The 27,650-nt window shown below is 34.0% G+C and overlaps 2 protein-coding genes and 1 long non-coding RNA gene across 3 annotated transcripts; 1 reads left to right on the top strand and 2 right to left on the bottom strand.

Moving 5' to 3' along the window:
• Nucleotides 1-315: 315 nt before the first annotated feature.
• Nucleotides 316-3,424, bottom strand: LOC148615011 (uncharacterized). Its single transcript, XR_015923214.1, has 3 exons — nucleotides 2,474-3,424; nucleotides 650-761; nucleotides 316-410 (listed from the first exon to the last, which is right to left on the bottom strand). It is a non-coding gene; the product is annotated as an uncharacterized LOC148615011 (long non-coding RNA).
• A 7,432-nt stretch (nucleotides 3,425-10,856) lies between these two features.
• Nucleotides 10,857-15,721, bottom strand: LOC148615012 (von Willebrand factor A domain-containing protein 2-like). The gene is made up of 8 exons (XM_088589602.1): nucleotides 15,614-15,721; nucleotides 15,236-15,291; nucleotides 13,847-14,416; nucleotides 12,939-12,971; nucleotides 12,382-12,489; nucleotides 11,865-11,885; nucleotides 11,448-11,567; nucleotides 10,857-11,026 (listed from the first exon to the last, which is right to left on the bottom strand). Exons 1-8 carry the CDS (start codon nucleotides 15,649-15,651, stop codon nucleotides 10,974-10,976), a joined length of 999 nt encoding a protein of 332 aa, XP_088445728.1. The 5' UTR covers nucleotides 15,652-15,721; the 3' UTR covers nucleotides 10,857-10,973.
• A 1,027-nt stretch (nucleotides 15,722-16,748) lies between these two features.
• Nucleotides 16,749-27,594, top strand: LOC148615013 (uncharacterized). Its single transcript, XM_088589601.1, has 13 exons — nucleotides 16,749-16,792; nucleotides 16,891-18,364; nucleotides 19,971-20,088; nucleotides 21,036-21,131; nucleotides 21,406-21,487; nucleotides 23,270-23,360; nucleotides 23,590-23,666; nucleotides 23,976-24,110; nucleotides 24,762-24,887; nucleotides 25,230-25,381; nucleotides 26,025-26,163; nucleotides 26,368-26,455; nucleotides 27,251-27,594. Exons 1-13 carry the CDS (start codon nucleotides 16,790-16,792, stop codon nucleotides 27,289-27,291), a joined length of 2,622 nt encoding a protein of 873 aa, XP_088445727.1. The 5' UTR covers nucleotides 16,749-16,789; the 3' UTR covers nucleotides 27,292-27,594.
• Nucleotides 27,595-27,650: the final 56 nt, after the last annotated feature.

Genomic DNA, 27,650 nt, shown 5'->3' on the forward strand with positions numbered 1-27,650 from the left:
CATAATCCTGTTCCAGAAGCCTATTCAAAGAATGTATTTAACCGATTTCTATATTTTGGGTATAGGCATATTACCATATTCCTAATAAAAAAACATTAGATCATTCCAAATAAATTTCTTTTTATGATGTATGAAAACCCATGCAGGAGTATATACAGAAATGACCTTGGTCCTTCGGCATTATTGTGATTGATTGATTGATTGTTGATGTTTTACATGAACATGAAATGATGATGAAATGAAAAAGGGATGGGACACAAGTATAATTGGGTCGACGAATTTTGATTGCCACTGGTAAGAGGGAGAAGAGGTAGGTGTCCATAATCGCCATGGCACTCATAACTTTGCCTCTCAGAACCAATGGTAAAATTAACTGATTCATATCACCATTGATAGGAACACGAATCCTTCTATAAAATATACAATTATCAACAATTATTCTGTCCCATTGACCTATGAGTGTAACTAAATGTATATTGATTTTTTGTATTTGTGATCGCGACAATAATTCAATAAATTTACTGATAACTACATCACATTTCTGTAAATTGCAAATTTCACCTTTGTTAAAAGTTGGTAAAGTTGTATGAGATTCTTCAACGAAAACAGTTCGCAAGTCATTAGACTAAACATTTTGAACCAACACTACCTGGAGCCTCTGTACCAGTAACAAAGTTTTAACACATTCGGACTTCGCAAGTTCTATCTTCATGTGCTCTAGACAAAGCGACAGCATTCAAATTAGATTTTGTTGCCTATATCTGAAATCAAAATAAAAAATAGCTAATCGTGACAGCCATCTCTGTTTCTGAGCTGAAAGTTTGGACGTCTGTAAATAACACGATGGGTTATTGTATGTGTATACAGTGAAATTAGAGCATAACAGATGGTCTCTGAAATTTTCAGTTATCACCCAAGCTGACGCCAACAGTTCTAACTTTCTGGAACTATAATTCTTCATATTCCTCTCGTTTGGGCGTAATGCTCCACTCGCATAAGCAACAACTCGCAAATTGCATTCAACATATTGAGATAACACGGCGCCTAAACCTTGCACACTTGCATCTGTTTCAAAAACAAACGGTTCTTGAAATATTGGTGCAGTAACTAATTGTTCTTTCAATGTTTCGAATGCTTTTCAACAATCAATGTTCCAATCTTTTCCGAAAGGTTTACGTGGATGAGGAGTGTACTGCTGAGTCAAAGAATTTATTGGATAAGCAATTTTGTTAATGTCTTTGATATAACGTCGGTAATAACCGGCTAATCCCAAAACAAAAAAGATTTCAATCTCTTTACATTTGTCGGAACTTGTCAGGATCTGTGTGTATACCATCTGGGGATACCACATGACCAATATATATGACTTTCGAATGCATTTTTGAAGGCTTCAGTTTCAATCCATGTTGTCTTAAACGCTGACAAAACTACTTCAAGACGTTTTAAATGATCATCAAGATTACTTGAAAATGCGATAATGTCATCAAAAAATACAAGGAACATTTGAAACAGTTCATTTCTAAGGCAATGCTGCATTAGTCGGTGAAATGTAATCGGAATTTAAATCCGCTGTGGAAAACAGCTTAGCTCCACTGAGAGCATGCATCGATGGATTCTTCAACTCGAGGAAGGGGAAATGCGTCTTTGTGAATTTTCCAGTTAAGTAAACGATCAGCGATGCAAAAGACTAATGCTTTCACAAATGAACTTATTTTTGATATGGTTTTTAACTTCCTCGTATTGTGTTTGCGGTATACGCCTGTATTGTTGTACAATCGGTTTATCATCTTGCAACGGAATGGTATGTTTACAGTAGGAAGTGGTGTAATCAACATCATTATCATATTTTGTGAATCTGTAGAACAAATTATAAACCGCGTTCAACTCGATTTTGCTAACAAATAGATGACTCATATCAACCGGTATTTTAAATTGTTTATAATCATTATTTCTTGTCATAATTCGGGTAAAAAAAATGGTAAATCACTTTTGACAATAATTTCTTCAACAGAATCAATTCGAACAAATTTTATATGTTTACACTTACTCTGCTCAATTTCTCCTTTCAAAAGAATACCAACTAATTTTTGGTGCAATATAAATATCATCACTGCCTAGGTCTGCGACTCAAAATTAAAAAATGACCATATTTGACTGTTACAAAAGTGCGCACTACAACAATTGTACTGGGTAAATGTCCGCTAGATTTTAATGGTTCTATTAAAGCATCATATTGTCTGGGAAGATTGGGTCCTGCGCCATTTAAAGTTACGACAAACGAAGCAGGTATACGTACAAGAGAATTAGCGCACACTTTGATACAGCAAATAATATTTAAATGTTGATCTTTAATGCGAGTTTTAAATAATTCTTTAAGTTTTGAATTTTTCTGCAATTGTGGCTGCTTCTTCACAAAAGTTCATACCAAAATCATTTTCTAAAATGTTCTTACAGCATCTAATAATATTCATACCTAATAGTCCTGGCATGGATTCTTTTCTTCTTCTTGTGACAGGATCAGGTGAGACTTTGGCAATCAATACACCACAGCTTTTCACCGTTTGGCCCATTATTTCCATATCTACTTCCACATAGAAAATCCATTTGCAGCCCGAAGCTGTGAAGTTACATCAGTACGTAACTGAGTACAATCCCACAGAAATCGATTATAAAATTATTATGTGAGCAAAGGTCCGCACCTAATAGAGACTTAATCTCCTTACCTGCTATAACAACACTTACAACTGAGCATTTTCCAATCACATTATTACAATCAACGGAGCCCGTATTTCCTCATTCTAAAATGGTACTCTACACGAAAGATGGCGCTAGTTTCACTGCTTATTCACTCAGCAACCTTTGTGACCCGTTTTCTTACACACATTAGAACGCGATGCTTCACTGTTGAATCTAAGTTGACCTGATGACTTGGAATTAACGATCTTTTTAACGCTTCACTGTGCTCGCTTTGTTTCCTCACTATATCCAAAAGCTGTTTCATTTGATCATCCCATCAGATCACATCATTTTCAATGTACTCTTTTCCCGGACTTTCATCTCAGGTAACTGTTTAGAGATATCCTCTTCTTCAGACCACATATTCCTTACCTCGCGAAGATCAAGGAAAGTCTTGTTCTCACCAGACACTTCATATGCTTCCTAAGCATGACGCCACGCACATTTTCAGAAAACTGATCACATCATGACTTGTCCTTGTTTGGGATCAAACTGTTATCTTTCTTCCCGTTAAGTTTCACCTTGTCGTCAAGAAGGTTTTTCTGTAGCTTTGTAATATTATCTTTCACACCAAATGCATCCTGGGTAAAACCTGTATAATTCGGCTTGGAGACTCTACATAAACATAATTTGTTTTATTTTTTTTCTAGAAGAAGGATCAAAAGATATGGTGAAAAAAATGCTTATCGTATAGCTCATGTGAAAATACTGACAGAGGTCAACAAAAGGTTTTCAAGTAACCTCTGAAAGGTCCCCGATAAGACAACAATTTTTTTTAAATCCACGGTAATAGAACGATGACACTTTTTCAAAATAACCTAGAAAAACAAATAACGACACAAGGACACATTAATGATAGATATTTAAACACTATTGACACTATTTAGTGCGGCATCATTCATTTCTCACTTAGATTGGATTGCATTCTTTTGATAACAACTATAACCTTGGTTCCCTTGATTACTCTTTTAGAATGTAATGATATTCTTGTACATCGATTATAAAGGTCATATTTAAAGAGCATTTTATTAAATTAAGTATAGACTAAAACTCAAAATAACATGTATTTTGAAAAATTCAAGCCACGGCATACATACAAAAACAAAGTAATTTTAAACATATTAAATGTGCTATGATTAAAAGATAATCATCAAACACTTCTAGGGCGCTGGACTTTGTGCAGGCTGTGTTGTCATAGATGTCACAGCGGTACGAGTTCGAGTCCCGCGGAGGGAACGACCAAAACTTTCACAGTTTTAACATCGTTGGGAATTTTTCAGACCTTTGTATATATATATATATATATATACATGTTAGGGTCTGAAAAATTCCCAACAATAATAAAACTGTCAAACTTGCAAAGCAAATTTCTGCTCATTCTCTCCGCGGGAATCAAACACGTACCGCTGTGACATCTGTGGCAACACAGTCTGCACAAAGTCCAGCGCCCTAGAAGTGTTTGATGATTATCTTCTAATCATAGCACATTTAATATGTTTAAAATTACTTTGTTTTTGTATGTATGCCGTGGCTTGAATTTTTATATATAGCCTAGCTGGCAGAGTGGTCTAGGGCGTAGGACTTAGTGCAGGCGGTGCTGCCACAGATGTCACAGCGGTGCGAGTTCGAGTCCCGCGGAGGGAATGACAAAAATTTGACAGTTCTAACATCGTTGGGAATTTTCCAGACCCTTTATAAGTTTACGTTATCTTTCCTGTATCGATTTCATCCGATGGAGCAGTGTAGAGAATAGAGTCGTCACATTCTGAGACGTGTATATATATATATATATGTATGTATGTATGTATGTATGTATATATGTTTTTAATTTGATTTTATGGCACCGCACACCGCGTCACACTGTAGATCGATGATTGATGCCAAGTCAAAAAAAATCACAATTCGTCACGATCCTTAACGGGCTCTTTTCACGATCAAGCTCCAATATTTGTTGTAATATCATCAATCTGTATACAATTATTTCTCTCGCTTGAAAGTGCGACGGAGTGATCTGGTACCTTAAGTGTACGTTGAATAAATACATGTATAAAGATAAATAAGGATAACCTGGAATCGAATGTTTTTTTTTTATGGGTTTATTTTTGTTTTGTTTTGTCTTGTTTTGTTTTTTTGTTTTTTTTTGTTTTTTTTGTTTTTTTGTTTTTTTTTTTTGGGGGGGGGGGGTTGTTTTGTTTTTGTTTTTGATTTTTTTTTCAAAAACGTTTCTTGAAACACCCACCGACTGCCTCATAAAATGTCACGTCCGGAGTAAAAAAGAAACAACTATGGGCCTGTCCCATGCATGGTGCAGTTGGATATACCTTTTACGATTTACAAGTTTATGACGACAACCATGATTGCTTATTTTGTCGAAATAAACCCTGACCTAGTCCGAATTTCCTCTGACCCGGCAACCCTCCTCTTTTTTATTTGGATATTGATATGTCGGGTATGGGTCAGAACGATGTGCCATACAAAAAGTTGGAGATTCATCGGTACCGCGGAGTACGGCCCTTCAACCAACGATTTTCAAGTTAAAATCGTGCACGTCACACCTACCTAATTCGATTCCGGAATCGTTTTCCTATATATGTTGATACCATATTTGCTACAAATATTACATTTTTTATTAACATTTTTCACGACAGACCCTGCTTTGTTGACATTTTGAATGGTAACACATTTGAAGTGGTGCGAGACGAGACTAGGTGAAGCTTGTTACTTTTCGTTCGGTACGGAACAGACACGATTTTGAAAACCGGAATCTAACAGAAAAATTCCGGTGAAAAATTACGTGTCTGCTAATGTTCCATTCCAAAAGTAGTAAGCTCCGCCTATACTCGTCTCGCGTCGTTTCACATGTATTATGGAGCTATATTTGAGGTGTAACACCATACTTACAGTATCTGTTGTGTACACTAGCAGTGGACAAGGTTTCGGTTACATCAAGATCTTTGAAAACTAATGTAGCATTGACGTTCCTTGACCTACATAGAACGCTCATAAGTTTCCAGATTGAAGACTTCCAGCTTTCACCCCCTCTGGTGTGACTGGAAGGACTGTATTTGAATGTGAAGTTTTTGCAAGAACATTTAGGTGGTTTAGCCTTGAAGTTATCAATCTTGGGTTCCTGCTATACCATTTTGCGGTCGGTATGAAGCTCTGTTTGGCATGACTCTAGGTATGTTAATGGTTTGTAACGTCACTTTTCTCTTTAGGAATGCGCATTTGTCTGGAGCCTGCTTAATGTTGTACTATTTAGTTCTATCTAAGACAAGGTGAAGATTTTTTAGATGTTCTTCGTCCTCTCAAAATGATGACATTGTCATGGTGCACCGTGTTTGAAACATATCACGTTCTTCGCACGTTAAATAACCCTGATGTGGAGCCTCGGCTTCACTAAAAGGAGGCTAAATTGTCCGACTCCACGCACCTCTCCCAATTTCCAGTGGCAACAGTAACTTGTCTACCCTATTATCCCTGTGTTCCATCCCATTTATCATTACATCATCGTTTTATGTTTCTTTTTATCATCCATCTTATGTTTTTTATCGAGTATAGCTGGAAATTGATGCATGGGAGTTAAACACCATATATGTTATCTACTTGGTTATGGATACGATTTTTAACTTATAGTTTATTCTTTGAACCCTGTTTTTACAGTAGAGATATTTGACCCCCATTTGCATCCCTACGTAAAAAGTAAGTCATTCTTTAGCATTGCACTACATCAAGCTTGTCTATTTAGTACTTGACGTTACTACTCCAAATCCTGTCCACTGGAATTGTAGTGACCGATTTTTTCTTGTGCTGGTAGTCTTGATGGTATTGTCTTCCTCGTCTGGGCTAGCTTTCAGTAACTGCGAGCGTTCTTTCAGTGGATATCTCATTTGTCTATATGATTTATTTTGAGGTATTCAAAGGAGAAAATGGCATGTACTATTTAATGAATTTTATGGTGTGTTTGTTTGTTGTTTAAGTTAATTTATGACCATACATTAACGAGGATGTCAACAGCCTTATAAAACTAGTTTAACCCTATCGCAGATTCCATGCACTTGATCACAGTCAGGAAATGTTTGTCATTAATATGTCTGTGTGTTGTACTTTAACTCTTTAGTTCGATTTTGAAGAATTGTCATCGTGCTGTTATCATGGATTGTATTACTTTGTTGTCGGGGCCTTCCAGAGCTTACTTGAAGGTGTGTTTACTCTTAATGATCTCTGAAAGAATTTACTATTTTTAATTAAGTTATAAGCTGGTTTATTTGCTATATTTCGCCATATGCGTTCTTTTTTTTTTATTAGCAGCTGATTAAAAAGTTGTCTGTTTATTGCGTTGCCCGAGAATCAGTAAACAATATACATGTGCGCGGGAATTATCTTAGTCTCCCAGACACAAAGATGTTTCTTGGTTAGTCCTACTTGGAGATCTTTCGGCTAAACAGTTGTGTCCGTACTGAGTGCGGGGGCATCACTTTATCAAGTTTGATATAGTTTATGATAAATCCTAATTGTACCTAAATGTACCATACGGCGAGGCCAAATCTTTCAAGCATTTCAATTCAGATTATGCATGCATGTCAATATTACTGCTAGTAATATTTTATTTATTGTTAATTGTTTTGTGTTTCGCGTGTTGTGTTCCCTATTTTAACATTCCACTCGGACCTTTGAATTATGTTTTGTTTTGTAATTTTTGTTTGCATTTGCTATCGTTAGAGGAGAGTTTTGACCAACACTGCAGCATCGTTTGCGCTTCTTCTGAGTTTAAAAATTTAGTAAGACCCCCACCGTGAATACGCAAGTACTGTCTGGTCATGTACTTATAAAAAAGATTGCACAGCGTATACCAACAATGCTAAATAAGAGAATGCCTAAGTTACGACAAAAGAAAAAAAATACTTTGAAACGCTATTAATTGAAATTAATATCCAATTTGTATGGTCCTGAAGTGGGCATAAATAGAAATAATATAAAAGTGGATCTAAGAAGATAACAATGATCCGTAGCTCAAGGAAAAGTTTAGGTTAAAAAAGTTCTGAAGAAAGTACTCCCATAAGTACATGTAGTAAAACTGATAGATATTTATCAATATTAGGTGTAATAAATATTGAAGACCAGCAATATTGAGCATGTACTTAAATTGATTCAAATTACTGAGATTAAATTGTCATGGCTTTAATTTGATCTAAATTACAAAATACTTAGAGGTCATCAACCTTCATGCTCATGATAAACTCTGTCTTACATAAGAACCACAGATGAACCTGAAACGTAATGGAAAAATACAGAAAATTATTCTTGAAAACAATGAAATGGTATTACTTAATCGTTCTCGTAACGTTTAAGATGTACGTAGAGTAATTAAGGAAACTAAGATTCTAGCGGAAATCAATAGGATAAATTCCAAGGATAAAGACTAGAAAGGTAAACAGAAACATACAATAAAGAACATGAAATAAACAAAATAACACGTACAAATAACCAAAAGTAAATAAGCAACCCGGACTTTACTAAAAACTGGGAACAAGGACGATGTAGACACAAATTTGCAGTTTGTCAGGTGGCTTAATTTATCGTTAATTTTTCTAAGTTTCTAAGGATCTTAAAAGTTAAGTAATATTAATTTGTCTAGGGTTAAACATACTAATAATTTATTTATAAAAAAGAGGAAATTCTAGAGATTGTTAAATGTTTAGACAAATCACTATTGTAAGTTGTCTTAGGAAGCTTTACTATTGCTAGTTTGAATGAAATGATGTGCAATTTGTCAGAGTAAAATATTCTGTTCTCAACCCAATTTGGATTAAAGAAAACATACTAAACTAAAATTCAATTTTTTTTTTAAATAAAGCAAAAGGAAAACTGTTTTGTGTTATAGATTTATAGGCTTTTGATACCGTATGGATTGATGCGCTTTGGTACAAGTAATGACTTCACCGTAAAAAGTTCGTATGATTTTAGGCTAAGCCTATGATGGACGGAGTTCAATGTCGTATTAAAAGACTAAACTGTGCTTCCACACTTGCGGAATCGTCTACCCCCGTGTCGACAATTTTTGTTACTTCCGTCAGAATTTTTCTTAGCCATTCATAGTTCTGGTTTTACATTCTACATGTACAGGACGTCGCTGAAGCACCGTCCATATAATACGTACATAATGTAGAAGTGTATTTTGTTTAGCAATGACTTCCTCAAAGTTGGTTTTCTATACATATCGTTTTTGCTGCATTTTATGATGGATCCTTGATATCGAATGGTGTTTCACCCTAATTTTTACCTCCGGATAATCCTCTTTGGTAAATGCTTTTCCATTTTTTATTATTGCTTCAATCTCCACAGTTTACAAGGCGAATGAGAGTTGAGTTGTTTTAGGTGATTAGTTTCTCAGCCATTAAAACCACACAGGCCATCTTTCAATGTTCGTTATATTCTGAAATATCTACCTTTGGATCTATTTGTTCAACCCCCTACACGTTGCTGGTCTAACTGAAGATGTTTTTTGTCAGACTTGACCTGCTGCTGGTCTGGTTGTGATTCTGCAATTGTTCAGGTTTGAACTCTTGCCGGTCTCATTGAATCTGGAGTTTACTAAGCTCGGTCCTGATGCCTGAATATCTGAGGCCCTGTTTGTTCAGACTGGACCTGCTGCTGGATAGGCTGAGTCTGTGGTTTGTTCGGTCAATAAAGGTCAAGATGTGGTCGCTGTTTGCTCATACTGGACCTGTGTCTAGTAGGAATGAGTTTGTTCTTGGTTCAGAATGAGACTTACAAATGTATTTGTTCAGACTGGTCTGTTGCATGTCTTGTTGAGGCTATTGTTTGTTCTTGCTTGACCGGTTTCTGGTACGACTGAGTTAGTTGTTTGTTAAGGCTGAAACTTCATGTCTCAGGGTTACTTATTGTGTTTAGTTCTTTTTATTTTTACTTTTATTTTATTCATATTTTCTGTACTGATTTGATTTATGATTTTTTATACTTTGACTGGTGGAAATTTTATGCTGTCTGTTTGTGTTAAAATGTATCGGCAGTAATAAACCGTAATTGACACAGAAATTAAAGCGCGCTATAAAGCCTGGTTTAATTCACCTTTCCTATCGGATACGCCTGTACCAAGTCAGGACCATTGCGGTGGTTTCCGAGTTAACGGTTTTACCCTGATATTGGCATTTGTTTTATGGATTTTCCTTTTGACTATTGCATACATTTTATCAGTTCGTTAATTTTGTTATTACTCTTCATTTTATGTAAGTTGGTCAATGACAACAGTTTAAAATTACAGATGGTAGTTGAAAATATTGTTTCCTAATGTTAAAAGTTGTTTCATAGATGCTAAATCAATACATCGCACTATTTACATGTTGAAAAATTGAATATCCTTGTCTTCATGATATAGGAATAAATCTCTTGGCAAAATCATATAAGCATCTAAGCTAGGCTAATTAATCGTGCTGGAAACACAAATCCAGATTTGTTAAACACAAATATAATAGAGCTGAAACTTTCTGCTATGAATTCTTTATTGTATTCATCTTAAAATGATTTATATAAAAGTGGCCTTTCACTATTTTTAGTATATATTAGGTTGATAATATGGATTTGGTTTGAGTATGCTTTCAATTGCAACAGTATTGGGGGGTATGACAACACCTGCATGTGTACATTGTATCATGTATCCAGATTATTCTTATGTTATTCAGAGCACAAGTATATATAAATTTTAGAGTTCTTTGTTCAAAGCTTACGCATTTCCGCCTTTGACCTTAAATAATTGTTCTCTTTGGGATATTTGTTTACTTTCCTTTTCACCTTGACGTTCTTTGACCTACTTTCTTATTACATTTGACTTTCATCAGGATAACTTGTGGTTTAACTTTTATAAATCAGCTATTTGCTTGTTAGATTCAGTTCATAGTGGTGATAAAAATGGCGTTAACATTAGTTTTATGTTACTAATCTTATTTCTAAAACAAAAAATAATTATTACTTTATTTAGAAAAAATATTTCATTTGTATCATACTTTAATTTTAATATTTATGGTGCAATTGTTTAATCAACTTTTTATTGTAAAATCATATGGCATTAATTATTATGTAACAGTGTTTGGCAAGAAAAATACAAAGCATCATTAGTTTTATTATGTGACAAAAAATCGTTACTGCTTCTTTAACGAAAACCGCAGTGCATCTAGTGAACACGAATTCATGGTCGATGTAGTCTTGTCATCAACCATTTATCTTCCAAATATTGGTCGCGTTATTGGTAACCACGTGGTTGTAGATTTTCCTGTCAATTAAGAAACAGAGGAATTTAAGATCGCCAGCAAATATTTTACGGTTTTCAACTGATACCGTTTATAGAAATTTCAAATAGTACTTATTGCCATCAAAACACAAGATAGCCTTTCAAAGTATACCACCTAACAGATTTATTACTGAGTATTACCTATCAGAATGTTTTAGTGCATATTTAATTTGTCAATGTAACGGATAATAATGAATACAATAGTCGGTTCTCACACTGCATAATATGATTTACTTCGTATTGTCTTGTTATGCTAATTGTATCATGGTCTGCATTGAATAGAAATAATTCTACGTATCAATTATTTTATTGTGTGTGTCGTGGAAACGTTCGAAAGTTAATATATGAAATTTGCAAGTTTTTGTTAAGCATTTGCTTAATAATTTTTATTCACAAGTCATACCTGGACAACTTTGACCGGATGTTCCATCATTACAAACACAGACATATCCCCTAGAATCATGTAAACACCGACCTTGTCCTGAACATGGGTTACTGCTGCAGTGCCCTGCTCTTGTCACAGCTTTAAAACAACATAATCAATGTACAAAAATGACTTTCGGTTTCTATCTGTATTTCTTTGTGTGTGTGTTTTTTTTTTTTTTTTTTTTTTTTTTTTTTTTTTCATCTTAAATGTATCTTTTTGGACCTAAATAATGTAACATTCATTACAAACACTAGATCTCAAAATTACAAATACACATTTAGATTTGCTTTATTTATGAAACTATACAGAATTTGATGCGTATGAACGTGTACTGATCAATAACAATAATGATATAAACAATTAACGAAGTAATTACTTTTAATTGATATTTACCTGTCCATGGTGTTGTTATATCTACAAGTAAAACATAAGTACTCTAGCCCTTTGTTCTCAGTGTATATCGTAGATGATTTTTTAGTGAAGGAAAAAAAGTAATGGCTTGACTGCATTTCGCAATTTCTATTTGCAGCTAGCCATCCGTACACGTATACCATTGTCCGATATTGTGTAATTCTTCAATTTTCACGGGCTATAACTCATCATTTTGTTCAGTTGCCAACTTAATAAGAGTCTTCGAATGGAGGGAAAAAATTATTAAGCTAACAAACAAATTATTTTGAAACTGTTATCAACATAGCTCGCGTTTACGTTTATAGGCATAATAACAAAATCTACAAATACAAATCATTCACAGACACTCTTAAAACCAATGGTGCCAACAATAGATTCTAAGGGTCACCGTGAACTTAATCTTGCTTTTATTTATTTAAACTTACGGAATTTGGCACTAATTATCACTAATAAATAACCTTGAATATTGCATTTCATATCATGCAGCAGTAAAACTTACGATTCTGACAGAGGGTGCCACTATAACCCGATGCGCATTGGCAGATGAAGTCAGCGCCATTTTTAAAACATCGTCCTCCATTTCTGCACGGTGAACTGCTGCAGACATCTGTTGAAAAAAATACAGATGTTTATCAGAGGCGAATCAATAAATACTATTTAGGGTGTACATTTTTGTCGCTAGTTAAATACCAGTCCACATTAAATTCAGACACTGCCAATGGTAAAGTGAGTCATGGTGTAGAAAAACCCACGTAACAAATGATGCTTTTTCAGTCTACATATGCTTTATTTCTGCACTAAGGTCTGCACATTTTAGAAAATCATACATTCATCTCCCACTATGAAATGAAACCGAATCGCGGAAATGCCATTTTCATGTACAATCTATAAAATATTGATCTCAAAAGCGCAACACCCTTCGAAAAACTAAGACTGGTTATGTTATTTGTTACTGTTTCTGAACAAGAAATAAAACTGAATTCGGTGGGATTTTGACATGTATAAATCACTTTCTGCCTGAGTTTTAAAAAGACCGATACTTAAAAGGTTACTCACCATCGGGACGTTGCGATGTAATTGGCAGTAATGCTGTAAATGATTCAATGAAAAAAGTGAAACACTATTTATATATATTTTTTTTAAATATTTGTATAATTTTGATTTTAAGCAGGTAAAAGATTTTAATGTTTTAATGGAATCAAAGTTCCAGTAAATAACATGATGATGTTGATTGCGGAAAGTTAAGGGAATCCGTGGATGTTGGGTTTCGATGTATCTAAATATTTGAATAAGTTAAAAATTAATCTTTTTTAGGCTGTAACGCAAACATGCCACTCACATTAGTATTGCAAATTTCGGTATGCTGTTTAAGCATTTAAAAATGTTAACTCTCATCATCAACTTAGAAAAAGAAAAAGATGCATAGAAAAATTAATATCCAAAAATAAATTGTATCCTAATCAAGCCCCGCGAATAAAAATTCTACTAAGTGAAGCCTTAGTGTTTTATCCTTTTGAGTTTCCTGACACTACAAACCTCTAAATAGTCTATGGTACATGTATGAATCGAGTCAGACAAGTCTGACTATTGGGCTGGTGAATACCATCGGGGACATTGGTCTACCAGCAATGGCATCGACCTAGTGATCTCTAAATACAAAACCCATATAAGTAATGAAGAATTCGGTATAATGTATACAAGTACGTGTTTCATGGAGTGACCTCTCTTCGGCCGTATGAGAACCAAATACTTGAGAAGATTAATCCTATAAAAAGCATTTTAGTTCATTAAACATGATTAACATATTGATTGGCATGCGAACGACGACATTGTACTTATTTCGAATTATGTAATAGCATTGAATTTCCTTATTTTTATACTAGAATGGTTTTTTTTTTCTTGTTGTTTTTTCATTATCGCACATGTTTGTGCACTAGTTTCCTTATTTTAACTAGTAGTTATACTTTGTCCTGAGGTGCAGCTAATCACATGTAACTCCGTCTGTATGGTATGTAGCATATTGAAATCGGGTACGAGAGACATGTGGTAACTATCACGTGCTATCATGGCCAGCTCTGTAGAATTGATACGGTTTCCTACACCAATGGCATAAATTGTTTTACCATCATTGCGTAAACGCCGAGCTTCTTGCACTGTAGCTTGAAAATTGTCGGAAAATCCATCGGTTATAACAACTATAAAATCAGGCACATTGACTCTGTCACCTGAACGAGGGGTAAAGCCGTTATAGTATGCGTATTTAAGGGCATCTCCTGTGTTTGATCCGCCGCCCATATGTTTAATGTTGCTTATTGCATTTCTCAATGTATATTCATCACTATACCTATCAAGTTCTATAACATATTTGGGTAGAGAAGAGTACTCGATGATACCAACTTGCACTTTGGATGGTCCGATATGAACTGAAGTAGTAAAGTCTTGAATGAACTGTTTTTCCTTATCAAAATTTAGAGTGCCAATACTGAATGAACTGTCTAACAGGAAAATAACATCAGCTGGTCTTGTATCACAGCCTATACCAATACAACAAACACAATCATATAATATTTATATACAGTATTTGCTTTGTTTTTGTTTTAATTTTATTTTCCTCATCACAAATCAAATGGTTGTTTATTTTTATCTATTTTTTTGTTGCATAAAGTGTCTTTTATGTGGTATTTGATAACAATGATCCTTTATCTAAATAAATTTAAAGAGAAGAATTAAAAATACATGCATACGGCGTTTCAAACTGACGGGCAGACACAATAACACAAAGTGAATATGTTCGACTCTTACACTCATAGTGTTTTGGTTTTGTTTTTGCACTATGTAGTGTTAACATGGTGAGTTTTTTAAACAATATATTGACAGCTATTGTGTTATACCTAATAAATATCACAGCTCAAAAATCGGGCAAACAATCGTTTCATCTATTGTTGCCATTTTGTGTTTGGTTAGATATTCTTTCTAACATCGTTAGTTATATAAGCTCTAAGGTATTGAGTGTTGTATTCTTAGCATTAGAAGGGGCAGACCACTCAAGTTTTTAAATTATAGTATTCGACTTTCTTGAAAAATTAAGAGCCTTCTGAAGATTTTTTGGTTAATAAAAAAAGAAGATACTGATCTAAGTTTTTTGTGTGTTGTCTTGTTTTCCTTGTCTTCATTTTTTCGGCTCCTTACATTGTGTATTTAGATCGTCTCTGTCTCTGTTTTAACGTTTAGACTTTGTTCGTTTTGGATTTGATGTATCTGAATTATCTAATATTTCGACCCTATGGTATTTATTTTATTTTATTTATTTAATATTTTTTTTCGGTTTAAAACTATATGAAAAAATGCCCTACCCGTCGACTGTAGTACACAAATCCTTGGGAATACTAACACTAACAATGGGAATATTCTACAAGGCAGAAAATATTAATATATTATATTAGAACAAAAAATCTCAAATTCGAATCACAAGTCCTGGAAGAGCCTTTCAGTTAAGTTACGAAATTTAAATAAAGGGTAAGCATTAATATTAGAATAAGTAGTTGTATTTACGATTTATTTGCATCAGAATCTGTGAATTTACTCAAATATATCATTCTGCATTACAATCTTTCATTTACTTGATTTTTTAACATACGCGACAAAACTTTTTAAATAATCACCATTTCTACAATTGTATTAAGTTTAAATGTTTTTCGAATATTCAGTTGTGTAAAAGATTAGAATCTTACTTTCTCGTTATCAGGAGAGGATTAGGTAATACGACCATTTTTGTCAAGACTATATTAAATCTGGTCGTCTACATTTCAACACCTATCTACTTATATCTATTGATAAGAGACTTTTAATATCTATCAGCCCTTAACCTTTTACTGAAATCATTTTCTTTTCGAATCTCTGAACAAGTAGACATTGATATGTTTCACTTATTATACACACTGTTTACGAAAATAAACTGAGTAAATACTTTCGACATGTAATAATTATATGTAATTCATTATAGCACTCGTATATCTAAATATAAAAGGGCAGGGTAGCTTCAAGCCCTAGTAACATCTTCCGGGTAGTTTAGACAAATAAGATATTATTACTTGATAGGTGTAGAAACCAAATAATGATTGATGACAGCGTGCATGAATTTAAGATACAAAAATGTTTGCAGAATGTCAATATTGAAATAAGGGAAGATAAATTAATTGGTGTGTAACAATGTCATTTAGAATCGTCTTTCGAAGTTTGTAATTTTTCCGTCTACTTTAGTAAATTTTGGAAGTTTTATAGTTAGTTTCCCCATTATCTGGACAAACTCGTGACACATGAAAAATTTATTGAAATTTATTTCTATGAGGTAGTGATAAGGGCGGTCAACGGGGGTATATACCTGGTGTTTGTTTACCCACTGTAATAAACTTTATCACCCTCTATAAACAGTCGATACCAACCTTTTACCACGCTTTAGTTAAATAGTCCTGCCATGTTTTTAGTGGTGTTAAATATATGTGTTTTTCTTTTCTTTCACAATATTAAGGTAAGATTATTGATATTTTAAATATATTTTTTTAATTGATGTACTATACTATTCCGTCATATTACTGTGCGCTATAGACCTTTTTTTTATTTTGCATGTCATTTATTTAACGTTGGGTGTTACTGCCGTAGTTTTATGGTGTATAAAACCCAAAAAAATATACAATGTCATTTATGTACATTGGTTAAAATCACTACTTAACAGGAATAATGCCATATAAAATGATGTAGTATGTTTAGAATAAGTGGTGAAATATCCCTTAAACGAAAACTAGTTAAAATTGTTGGTTGTAAATTTCGTTCTGTCAGAATAATAACATGTACCGGTAGAATGTACGAAGGGTACAGAACAATTATATAAACGTGTACTGGTACAGTGTATGGTGAGTACAGAATAATTATATAAACGTGTACCGGTATAGTGTATGGTGAGTACAAAACAATTCTTAATTAATAGTTACTAATATTTTCTATGTTTTAGTGTTCCTACACACTAGATAGCAGAAAAGATGTGCAAATCAAAACCCAGTCACCAGCTTTCATGGACAAAAAATCTAGTATTACAATATTTACAGAAACGCAAACAACTAATATGGATTTATCAATAATACCAAGCCATGATATTGCATCATCGCAGGATTTACCATCTTTTATAACAGCTGCAGTAGTAACCTCAAATTTTTTAAGTGGTATTGTGCGTTTACCGTCATCTTTTGACATAACATTTACTGCTGATTCGAATATAATTGCACAACCTGGCGAAACTTCAGTTACGACAACAAGAAATAACAATCAAACCTCCTTTTTTCATTGGAGTCAAACAAATTCTATGAGTAAAATGTCAATAAAACAAGATGCTTCAAGAAGGGAGGCAAACCAGATTTCATCTCCGTACGTAGGAACCACAGTATATGTAAATGTTCCGCCATCAACGCAACTCTTGGAATCAATGAAAGGCATGAGCAGTGAACAGGATTTAACCCAAGTGTTAAGGTCTGTCTATGAAACTACCATCCCGGTGATACCGTCTTCTCCAATATTCACCAGTTTTCCGCCTAACAACATTAACCTTACTCCATCTGAATTGCCTTTATTTAGCACAGTGATCCAAAGAACTAATCTACTATCATCGTTTACCCATGCAACACAAGAGTTTATAACTTCTCCAATAAAACAACCATCAACTGACATACAATCATCGCCTATCACGATTGTTGAATCTGGAATACCAACCATCCTTTCGTCTATTTCTAATGTACATGTAGCATCAGCAAATTCTATTGTGAAATCTCCAACGCAAACTAAACTTACTACATCAACATCATTACTGACAGTTGTCGAAACCCTGTCACAAATACGTAGCGATGTATCTAAACTTTACACTAGTTCTTTACTATCAGGATTATCTTTTAGTGACGTATCATTACATATATCAACTAATATCGAACAATCCCTGGAATCACCAAGTTACCAACCATTGTCTAGTTTTACTAGTTATGTACCTTCAATCTTATCTACCGTTATTGAAGCAACAGGAATAGCGTCACAAAGAACCTCGACAATTTCGACATCAATAATATCATCGCAACAAACGTCGATTTTCCCCACATCATTTGTACTTTCGTCACAAGAAACTCACATTATTCCAACATTTACAATTTCGTCGCTGCCAACGTCGATAATTCCAACACCAGTAGCAAGTAGTGATTTGTTCCCAAAAAATTCAACTTTATTAAGTTCAGGAACAGTGACCTCTATCAAAACGCCCATGTCATCCATAGAAACTTCTATATCGATTACCCCTGGTTTGCCATCAGTTCCGGGTATATCTCTAAGTATATTCTCCTCTGTGGTGCCACCGACCATTAGTTACCCTAATACAATAGAGCCAACAGCCAGCATTATAACAACACCAAGCACACCGACGATACCTACAACAACCGAAAGATTTACATGTAAGTACTGGCTACATGTTAATGGGTTTTATGTATTAGTTTATATAATGTACATCTATGCACCCCTTTTAAACCATTTTAATTGCTATGGTCTCATTGTTTATTGATTAAGTATACAATAACTAGCGATAGTAGTTCTTTGTGTAGCTGGCTTACTTCGTGCCCCATCCTTGATCTTTCTTGGATAATAATCAAGAAGAGAAGCAATTATACTTTAAACCTGGTTTAACTAGGTCCACATCCTTATTGTCTTTAATTGCCAGTAAGAACCTTGAAATGTTCTAATTGGTCATGGAGAGCATTTTCATTTCATTCTGAGAGAAAACCACCTGCTATGAAGTATTAGTTAGTGCAACTAAGATATGTATTCAAATAAAGGTAATACGTTGTAATGCCGAATCAATTGTAGAATCTTCAGGTACTCCACCCAAGCATTCAGGACGTTTATACAATAATAGGAAATAGCATGTTATACAAGGAAGTCTGGAATCTCCTTGGTGTCACTTGTCTCCTTATCTTTAGTTGACGTAAATAGTGCCCGGTCTTGGTTGGACAGAGATATGTATTTACACTCTGAAAACTTCCTGGAGTGATCTTGACCCTATTCAGTTACTTTGTTATTATACAGTATATTTTTTCTCAAAATCTTTTCCTTTTAATATACCATTAAAATAATTACAAATTACTATGTTCATTGAAAGAAATCAGCAAATCCTGCCTAATCGCCAATTTGTGTATTGCAATAACCTGCCATACACGTGTAAAAGACCGGAATTTACGCAGGAAACGATGCAATATATGACTGTATTTACCTATTACACGGAGCATTATTTTCTGTCATCTTGCAAAATCATACAGACATATATATTTTGTATTTATTTTCTATACACTAATAGTATTTGAAATGATGTAAAAATAATATATTTATTTTTTTAAATGATTTTTGACATAAAAATTAGAATGATGAAATTAAAAACATTATTTTTGAAAAGCCTCTTTCAAGGGGAGAGAATTTGCGGTAAAATGTTATATTGATACAATGTATGTGTAAGGATTTTTTTTATTGCAAGGAAAATGATTTGGTATCTCCCAATTTTCGTTTTGAAATATGAAAGAATGTCAATTAAGTGTTCTTTATTTAAAGTTATAAGATATTTTATCTACCTGTTTTCTTAGAAGTTTGTGAAATATTGAAAAATTCCTACTGATTTCATATAATAGGTTTTAATAACTAAATCATCTCAAAATCAAGAGCGGTGACTTATGTATTTTTACATTAAAATTGTTATGTTCGTTCAGGGTCATCATTGAGAAAAAGCAGGGAAATCTATCTACTACAAATATTAAGTTTAATCTACATTAAAAACATGAAAACCAATATGGAGATACATGTTTTGGGGTATCTAAAACACCTGAAAGCATGCCACATGTATATGATCATATTTTGCTCTCTCTTGGATGGTCACTCGGGATAGCTTTGACTTTATTTTTTTACATTGTTGTCATTTGCGTAGTAACTAACGACCCAATATTCAATTGTTCTTCATCAAAAAGTGTGTCCATGTGTTTATAAACAAAAACAAAGTCGTGTTTTACCATTTTACAGCAAAACAAGGTGGAGAGAAGACGGTAAATTCTGCTGTTATTGGTGGACTTGTTGGGTTAGCTCTGACTGTAGTGTTAGTAGCCTGTGTTACCTTTTTCTTGTGGAGAAGACAGGCCGTGTAAGTTTTGATTAAAGATATTATGAACAACTGTTTAATTTTAGCTGCGAAAGTAATTTGCGTATTTCGAGGGGGCGGGGTCATGAAGTAATAAGGGATCTGATCTAACTGACTAAAACCACGATAAATGGGATTCCTCATACCAACTATCGGTATTTTGGATCGCTTCCTGACGAAAGTCATCTCTTTATAATGTGTCGCACTAGTCGGTTGGGCAGAGCTCTTCATTGTACAGAGAGCATACAGTTTACAACTAAAAGGAACATACCAGTGGAGTGGCGTGCATACTAATTTACATCTTGTCGTATACCTGCAGACCCGTGCAGGTCCGGGTGTCGAAAGAATAGGCCTGTAGCGCTAAGCTTGTCGTAAAAGGAGACTAAATAGTGCTCAGAACCTGAGCCGGAGGTTAGGGTACTCTGCCCACAAGCCAACTGGGTTGTGTGCCCCAGTTGATGGAATTAGGTACCGCTGGCGTGTTGCATGCTGGAGTTGTCAGGATATAATACGGAAAACCTTACCACAAACCATACTGGTGCACCGTGTTGGGAAAGATGCCACGTTCCTTGCACTTTAAAAAACTCTACTGTGGTATTCTCCCAGAGTAGGAACCATAGGACCACAGGAGGCTAAATTGTCCGATCCTACCCACCTCTCCCTATTTCCAATGGCAATCAAAATTTCTCAACTCCATTACCCTTGTGTCCCATCCCATTTTTCATTTCATCATCATTTCATATTCATTTTATCATCCACTTCATGTTCATCGCCTGAATATAGCTGAAATATTGTTGCTTGGGCGTTAAACCCCAACAAACAAACAAACAAACGTATATCTGCAAACTTCTGGTGGATATTGGTGCTATATTCATTTATGTATTTTGCTCTTCATAGATCAAGGTTTTCAATATCAATTCAATTATATCCTTAGTATATTTATCTGACAGCTGCTTCAATGCAGGCCAAGCGATGAGAAAATCTGTTAAGGACGAAGAGAACGTTGCTTTTGTAGAAGATGAACTGACAGACAGACGCACTAAAAGGTACAAATATTGAATCTTTCAATTCTGAAATTTATTTTTGTACAATGTATAAAAAACCAAACAAACTTGGAGAAAGTATATAACGAGAGTTTCGATTTTCAAAACAAACATATCACTCAATTTTTCTTTTTTTCTTTCAATGACAGTATTTTTTTATATTTTCGGGGAAGGGGTCTTCAAACTCCTTCTCGCTTAAACAGCAGTAAACAATTTTATTGTGAATTTGATTTTATACTTTTTATGTGAAAATTAAAACAAAAATTCCCTTTTTAAGGCCTGTGAAGTTGACCGACTTCAGTTCTCATTTTGATCATCATTCTGCGGATTCAAATCTTATGTTTTCGCAAGAATATCACGTAAGTATAACTGAAGTAAGAGCAAGAGTTAATTCTTTTAGGAAATAGCCCATGAACTTAGACAAACAAAAAATAAACGCAAAGATATACAATAAAACATTCATTTACTGAACGGCAAACTTTTATTTGCTCGAAAAATCAAGATTTACAAACTGTAATAAATTCACCGGCTATCATCAAATACATTTGAATGGATAAGCAAGTTGTATTTGAAATTTTTGGGGCATCAGGCAAGCATGGATTTAATGATTAAGTTCTCTGGCCTCGAGACGGTTATATGCGACCGTCATATCACGGCCAATGGCAATATCTGCAAATACTACACAGCTGTCTTAATTCTCGTTCTAATGCAATTGTTAAATATATTTGAGGAAATATCAATTTAAAGTCTTTAAAATAAGGTAGAAAAATGAAGGTGTCAACCCCTAAACTATACGAAGGTATTCGAAGAAATTTGACGTAACTCAGACTATTTTTCATAAAATGTTACCCCTTCCAAACTAAATTTCCCACTTCTAGGAAGGCGTCCATAAATCATGGCAACTTCATTACGGTCTAGGAATCATTAGACGTGAAACTCTGTCATGAAGTCTTTAAATAAATGATCATACAATATTGTGTCACGGTCTAAAACCGATAAGTACATGTTTGTTTACCTTGTATATTTATTTCCTTTGTTTTATCTGAGTCTTAAAAATAACGATATAAACTGTACAAACGAATAAGTGCTGGTAACACAAACAATTAGCGAATATATTTTTAAGTTACTAGTCTAAAAAAGCTGTTAAATGAAAAACGTGAGGATTATTTTAATGTTTGCTTCACAAACAAAAGTTTGGAAGGCAGTATGACAGTTTGTTACCCGTGAACATCATTGTTCAGTGTAATACTGGGGTCATAATGCAAGTACCATTTTACACAGGTACACACTTTAATCTAAATCATTTTTTTTTCTGAAGATATTCACTATAGTGCATTACAGAACGACGGACATATATTACGTGTTCAAATGAAAGCCCCCCCCCCCCCACCATTGCTAAAGCTACCAGTCAAGGGACAAATACTCCAGACGGAGATAAGAACAACAAACAACATACAGGAACCAAAAGTAAACACACAGAAAACTTAAGTAAATGAGCAACCCAGACTCCTCTAAAACTGGAGCATGGACCAGGTGCCTGCTTTTCTAGAAACACTCGTCCAGTTGCTCATGTTATATCATGTGAACATAATACAAAGAGTGAAACCGTACTAATCTGTCTTCATGAATGACTTATATGTGACAAACAGCAGATGCTGTCTTGGAGGTTTAGAAATATTATGTCTGTAATCTCGAGATTAAATGCATTTAAAGCAGCTAAAAAGACTTACTACACACGGCAAGTCAGCGTAACATCTTCAAACTCATGAGTGGTGTATAAGCTCTGAGATGAAAACTGAGTTAGCTCGTCCAAGAAGATGGAAATTCGATGTTAACACATATAAATTTAAGATTAAGAATGTGGAATGTATATAAGTCGTCTAGTTAAGAAATGTTATGTTCTTAATGGTAAATGAGCTGTGCGATAATAAATATCCGATCGGTACTACTGCACAATGTATATGTAACTGAAGAAATCACGTCCAGTCACACAAAAAAGGCAAAATAAATCGATAATATTTTTGTTTAAATAATTGAAAAAAAACTATCGCTTTTTTTATAGCCCAGCATTGCAAGAAGGATTTCTGAACGTCTAGGGTAAAAATTTCTATAAAATAACTGTTTCTCTCCGTTTTATGTAGGAGCTAGAAACATTGAGTCCTCGGTATTCTACGACGGAAGCCGAGTTACAGGAAACACGACTAAAGAACAGATACACTAACATATTACCATGTGAGTATTGTACAGTTTGATCCATAAACTAATGTTAATTTCTTTCGTTTATTGAAGGTCCATATACTACTTCCGGCTGTTTTTTTTTTTTTGTTTTTTTTTTTTTCACTGTGTTTCTTTGACACATTCCGTGTTTCTACTTTCTTCGCTATACGTGTAGGAACCTACATGTGATGTCATAATTGTTTTTCCAGACTTGTATTGTATTTTGAATGCCTCATTGTTTCAGTTAACAGGACCAGAGTTAAGCTATTACCAATAGAGGATGAACCTGGGTCGGACTACATCAACGCAAGCTACATTACGGTGAGGTGACATACCACAATAAACTGTAATATCAACTATTTCAGAGGATTTGTACAGCTAATGACTTGCGTACTAAAGGAAGAGTTTCCATGTTGACCAAAAACATTTTATAAAAAAGAATAAAAATCGAGACTAGATTTAGTATTAAAAGAGAGACAACTTTAGTTTGACGAAACTAGTAGAGTAAACATTTCTCTGCATACATAATACAAGTATATTTTCTTAGCGTTGCTACCCATAAGGATATTTAACAATTCTATTTAAAACCAAATCTTTTTTTTTTCTTACTTTATTTTTCATTCTGGTCAGGGGTTTTCTTCTGCACGTGAGTACATAGCAACTCAGGGACCGATTGCTTCTACCATTAACGACTTTTGGAGATTGGTATGGGAACAGAATATAACTATGATAATAATGCTGACACAATGTGTTGAGAGAGGAAGGGTATGTTTCGCATATTTCGTCGGCTTTTTACTCCATATTTAAGTAAAAGCTCTAAATTTGTTTGATATTATTGCCGATTTTAGTTTTAGACTAGTTTAGTACCATATGCAAACAGCAACACGCACTTTTCATACGCCTAGCGATCTTTTATATTAATTCATTCATTCGTAACCATTGCGCAGAAGAAGAAATATAAACAATGTGTATTAGTGAGTTAAAGAATATTAAAGTAAATGCACAAAATTTAAGGAAATAAATACAGTGCGAACAAGATTGACTGGCAAAATTCAATTCTAGGCTCAACAATGTTGACAATACGAAAACAAAACCGAGATTGAACAAAGAAAACCCGCAGAAATTTAAAATGTCCCTGAACACTGACCCGTGATAATGACCAACAGAAACCCATGAACTTCGACTTACGCTGAAAGAAATAAGTATTAAGTGGGCGTGTACTAAGCATACACGTATATGCAACACTACTATTTTACAAGTACAATATTTCGAAACCATTACTTTTGACCCTGCCACAAGATTCTTGTCCTATATGTTAACAACTCAAGTCAATAAAAATGTTATAAATATAAGCAGTGTATGTATTGCAGATAACAAAGATAATGTTTTAAAGGTTAATCATTGTGTTCTCAACAGAAAAAATGTGAACAGTACTGGCCCGAAGCTGAAAATGAAGCCTTATTCTATGGTGACATTATTGTAAAACTTGAAACAGAATCTCATTTACCAGATTACATTCTGAGAATATTTACATTGCGTATTGTAAGTATTTTTTTAAATATTATGCATTCAAAATAAGGATCTATATACAATTGACCTTTATGCGAAATAACTTGGTTCTTAGCCTTCTTAATGTCATTATCTAGTATTAACATGTTTAGACCTGATTTTTTACATAAAAGATAACATTAGCATCAAGTGACCTATTAATGCTGACAACATTATGAAATAGGGCATCCCCATTTTCGAGTGATTTGTATAGAAAGGGTATTTTGGTATTTTGATTTGTACGATACGACATTTATGTAAATTTATATACACTGTATGTTATAACCTAGATCATATAAATATACTGTATTCTGGACTGCACTGCATGTCTTATAGGGTGAGCTTGAGAGACGAGTCCGACATTACTACTACCTCCTGTGGCCTGACATGGGTACACCAGGGTGTACAGATTATATGCTGAGATTTGTACAAACTATCAGGGCTGACATTAGACCTGATATGACAGGACCTATTCTAGTTCACTGCAGGTACTATTAGATTTAAACTAAGATCCGATCCAGTGAATTATATATATATATATACACAGTAGTTTTTATACCATAGGTATGGTTCGTATTCAGTAAAATTACCTCGAAGGCTTTATACCAAGTTTCTATTGTCATTTTGTCTTGTATTTTTATGCGTATTACATTTTTATTCGCTTACCGTGTCATCTCAACACAAACCTACGGAACTCCAGGCATGTATTTTGCCCATTGCCGAATTATTACTTTCTTCTACCTTCTTTCATAACTCTTAGTTACAATGGGTTCAATTAATTCTCCTTTTTTTAACTTTTGCTTTATATGTTGTCTGACGATTTGTTATACGATAACCAAACCTACAGTAATCTTTATTACATTGCAATACCAACTGTTTGTGGAATAAGATTTACTAGGCACACTTCCATGTATTGTACCTCATTTATGTGTTACGCACATGAGCTATAGTTTTCGCGCGCGGTATAAATTATTAGTCCTTTTCAATTTGTTTTAAAACTGATCTGCTGATATTTGACAGACACACTGCGTTTAAAGATTTACAACTGCTTCTGCTTCCGGACATCATTAACTTTCTTCCAGTAGACATTTATTGAACACTTTGCTATAAAAATGTCGTATGTCTTTCAAGTGCTGGTGTGGGACGAACCGGAACGTTTATAGCACTGGATACCCAGATAAGAAAACTTAAAAGTGGATACGAACACGTTGATGTGTTTGGACAAGTTATGAGTTTGAGGGGATGTCGGTTAAATATGGTACAAACAGAGGTAAGAATAATGCCACGTGAATGTGGTCTTTGAATATTTTAGATGCCCACTAAGCAAACCAGACTTCAACATAACCATATTTCTTGAAACAAATATATAGAATGAAAAAAATGTCCATGTGAGCATTAAAAAAGCAAACTTAAAATCCGTGCTAACAATGAAGAAATAGAAGAACAATAACAGCATCAACCAACTTTTTTTCAGAGTCAGTATGTTTACTTACATGAGTGTATACGGGATTATGTCAGACGAGTCAATCAAGATGACCCCTTTGGCGGAGAAAATACCGAACGTAAGCTATTAAAATTTGAACATGATGATGACTTAAATTCTCTCTCAAAAAAACAATTCAGAAACGCTCCGAATTAAATAAATGTTGTTTTTTTTTGTTTATTATTATTATTATTATTTTTAATCTTATGACGTACTTGTTGTAAAGATTCTATAAATAAAGTTATTATTTTCCCGACATGTGATATCAAGATTTTGTTGATTAAGCTTTGTTTTTTTAAAATAGAGACCGGAAGTCCTCATGACTGTAATCAATGTCACTTAGAAATAGAAACCGAAAGTCCTCATGACTGTAATCAATGTCACTTAGAAATAGAGCCCGGAAGTTCTTATGACTGTAATCAATGTCACTTACAAATAGAGAACGGAAGTCCTCATGACTATAATCAAAGTCACTTACAAGCACTGAAAGTCCGAGTTCAGTCTTCAGGAAATTAACCGTAACATGGAGTAAGGATCTTAACTAGTTCCGTATCTTAACAAATACTCAAAGTCATAGCTCACATCTAAACATTTTGTCAAATTATGAATAAAAATATTTTAGTTTATTCAAAACTGTAAAAGGCATATTACTAAATAATTTTGTCAAATTCTGAAGACAAATTGAATAATAGTTAATGTAAAACTGTCAAAGGCATACAGATATCAATTTATTAAACTTCGTTCATAACAGATTACACCTGTCCCGTATTACATATTTACACTTCATTAAGCCGTCAACTCACAAGAAACGAATGGGGAGTTATGTGGACGATAAGGACGTCCTAACCTTTAAAAAACGTATTTATACTTTCAGAAATGTATGAAAATGTCAACATAGTGCAGTCAAAGTTTTAAAGCAACGTTGTAAACGAGATTTATGCGTGATTGTATCATGTCCATCATTAAGCACGGCTAATTACAGCCACAAACAACAGATATACGAATCCGATTGTAACTGTTGGTGTAAAATCATCACAAAGAAACGTGCAAAGTCATCTGATTTGTGTTTTAACATTCTGGAAATTCATCAATTAAATTTAAGTTACGTAAAACCGAAGATTAACAAAGCTGTATTTGGAAATATAACGTTATCTACAACTGTTTGGTTTTGATAGCATTTGTATTGGATACATTTTATAGATAAAGAATTTCTATGTGTTTTGTTCATGCATTATTCTTCTATTTTCAATAAATTATAAGAGGAGTTCGTGGTG

Source organism: Perna viridis, chromosome 6, assembly GCF_037379345.1.
Source record: "Perna viridis isolate PV_CMFRI_1.1 ecotype Kerala chromosome 6, ASM3737934v1, whole genome shotgun sequence".
Classification (NCBI taxonomy): domain Eukaryota; kingdom Metazoa; phylum Mollusca; class Bivalvia; order Mytilida; family Mytilidae; genus Perna; species Perna viridis.

Excerpts from the sequence above, each read along its gene's own strand:
- LOC148615013 (XM_088589601.1), top strand. Across the intron at positions 21,488-23,269 it reads TGTTTTCGCAAGAATATCAC|GAGCTAGAAACATTGAGTCC; the intron begins GTAAGTATAACT and ends CGTTTTATGTAG. Across the intron at positions 24,888-25,229 it reads GAATATTTACATTGCGTATT|GGTGAGCTTGAGAGACGAGT; the intron begins GTAAGTATTTTT and ends CATGTCTTATAG.
- LOC148615012 (XM_088589602.1), bottom strand. The coding sequence starts at position 15,651 with ATGGTCGTATTACCTAATCCTCTCCTGATAACGAGAAA. Across the intron at positions 12,490-12,938 it reads TACATCGCAACGTCCCGATG|ATGTCTGCAGCAGTTCACCG; the intron begins GTGAGTAACCTT and ends TTTTTTCAACAG. Across the intron at positions 11,027-11,447 it reads ATCCGGTCAAAGTTGTCCAG|GAAAATCTACAACCACGTGG; the intron begins GTATGACTTGTG and ends CTTAATTGACAG.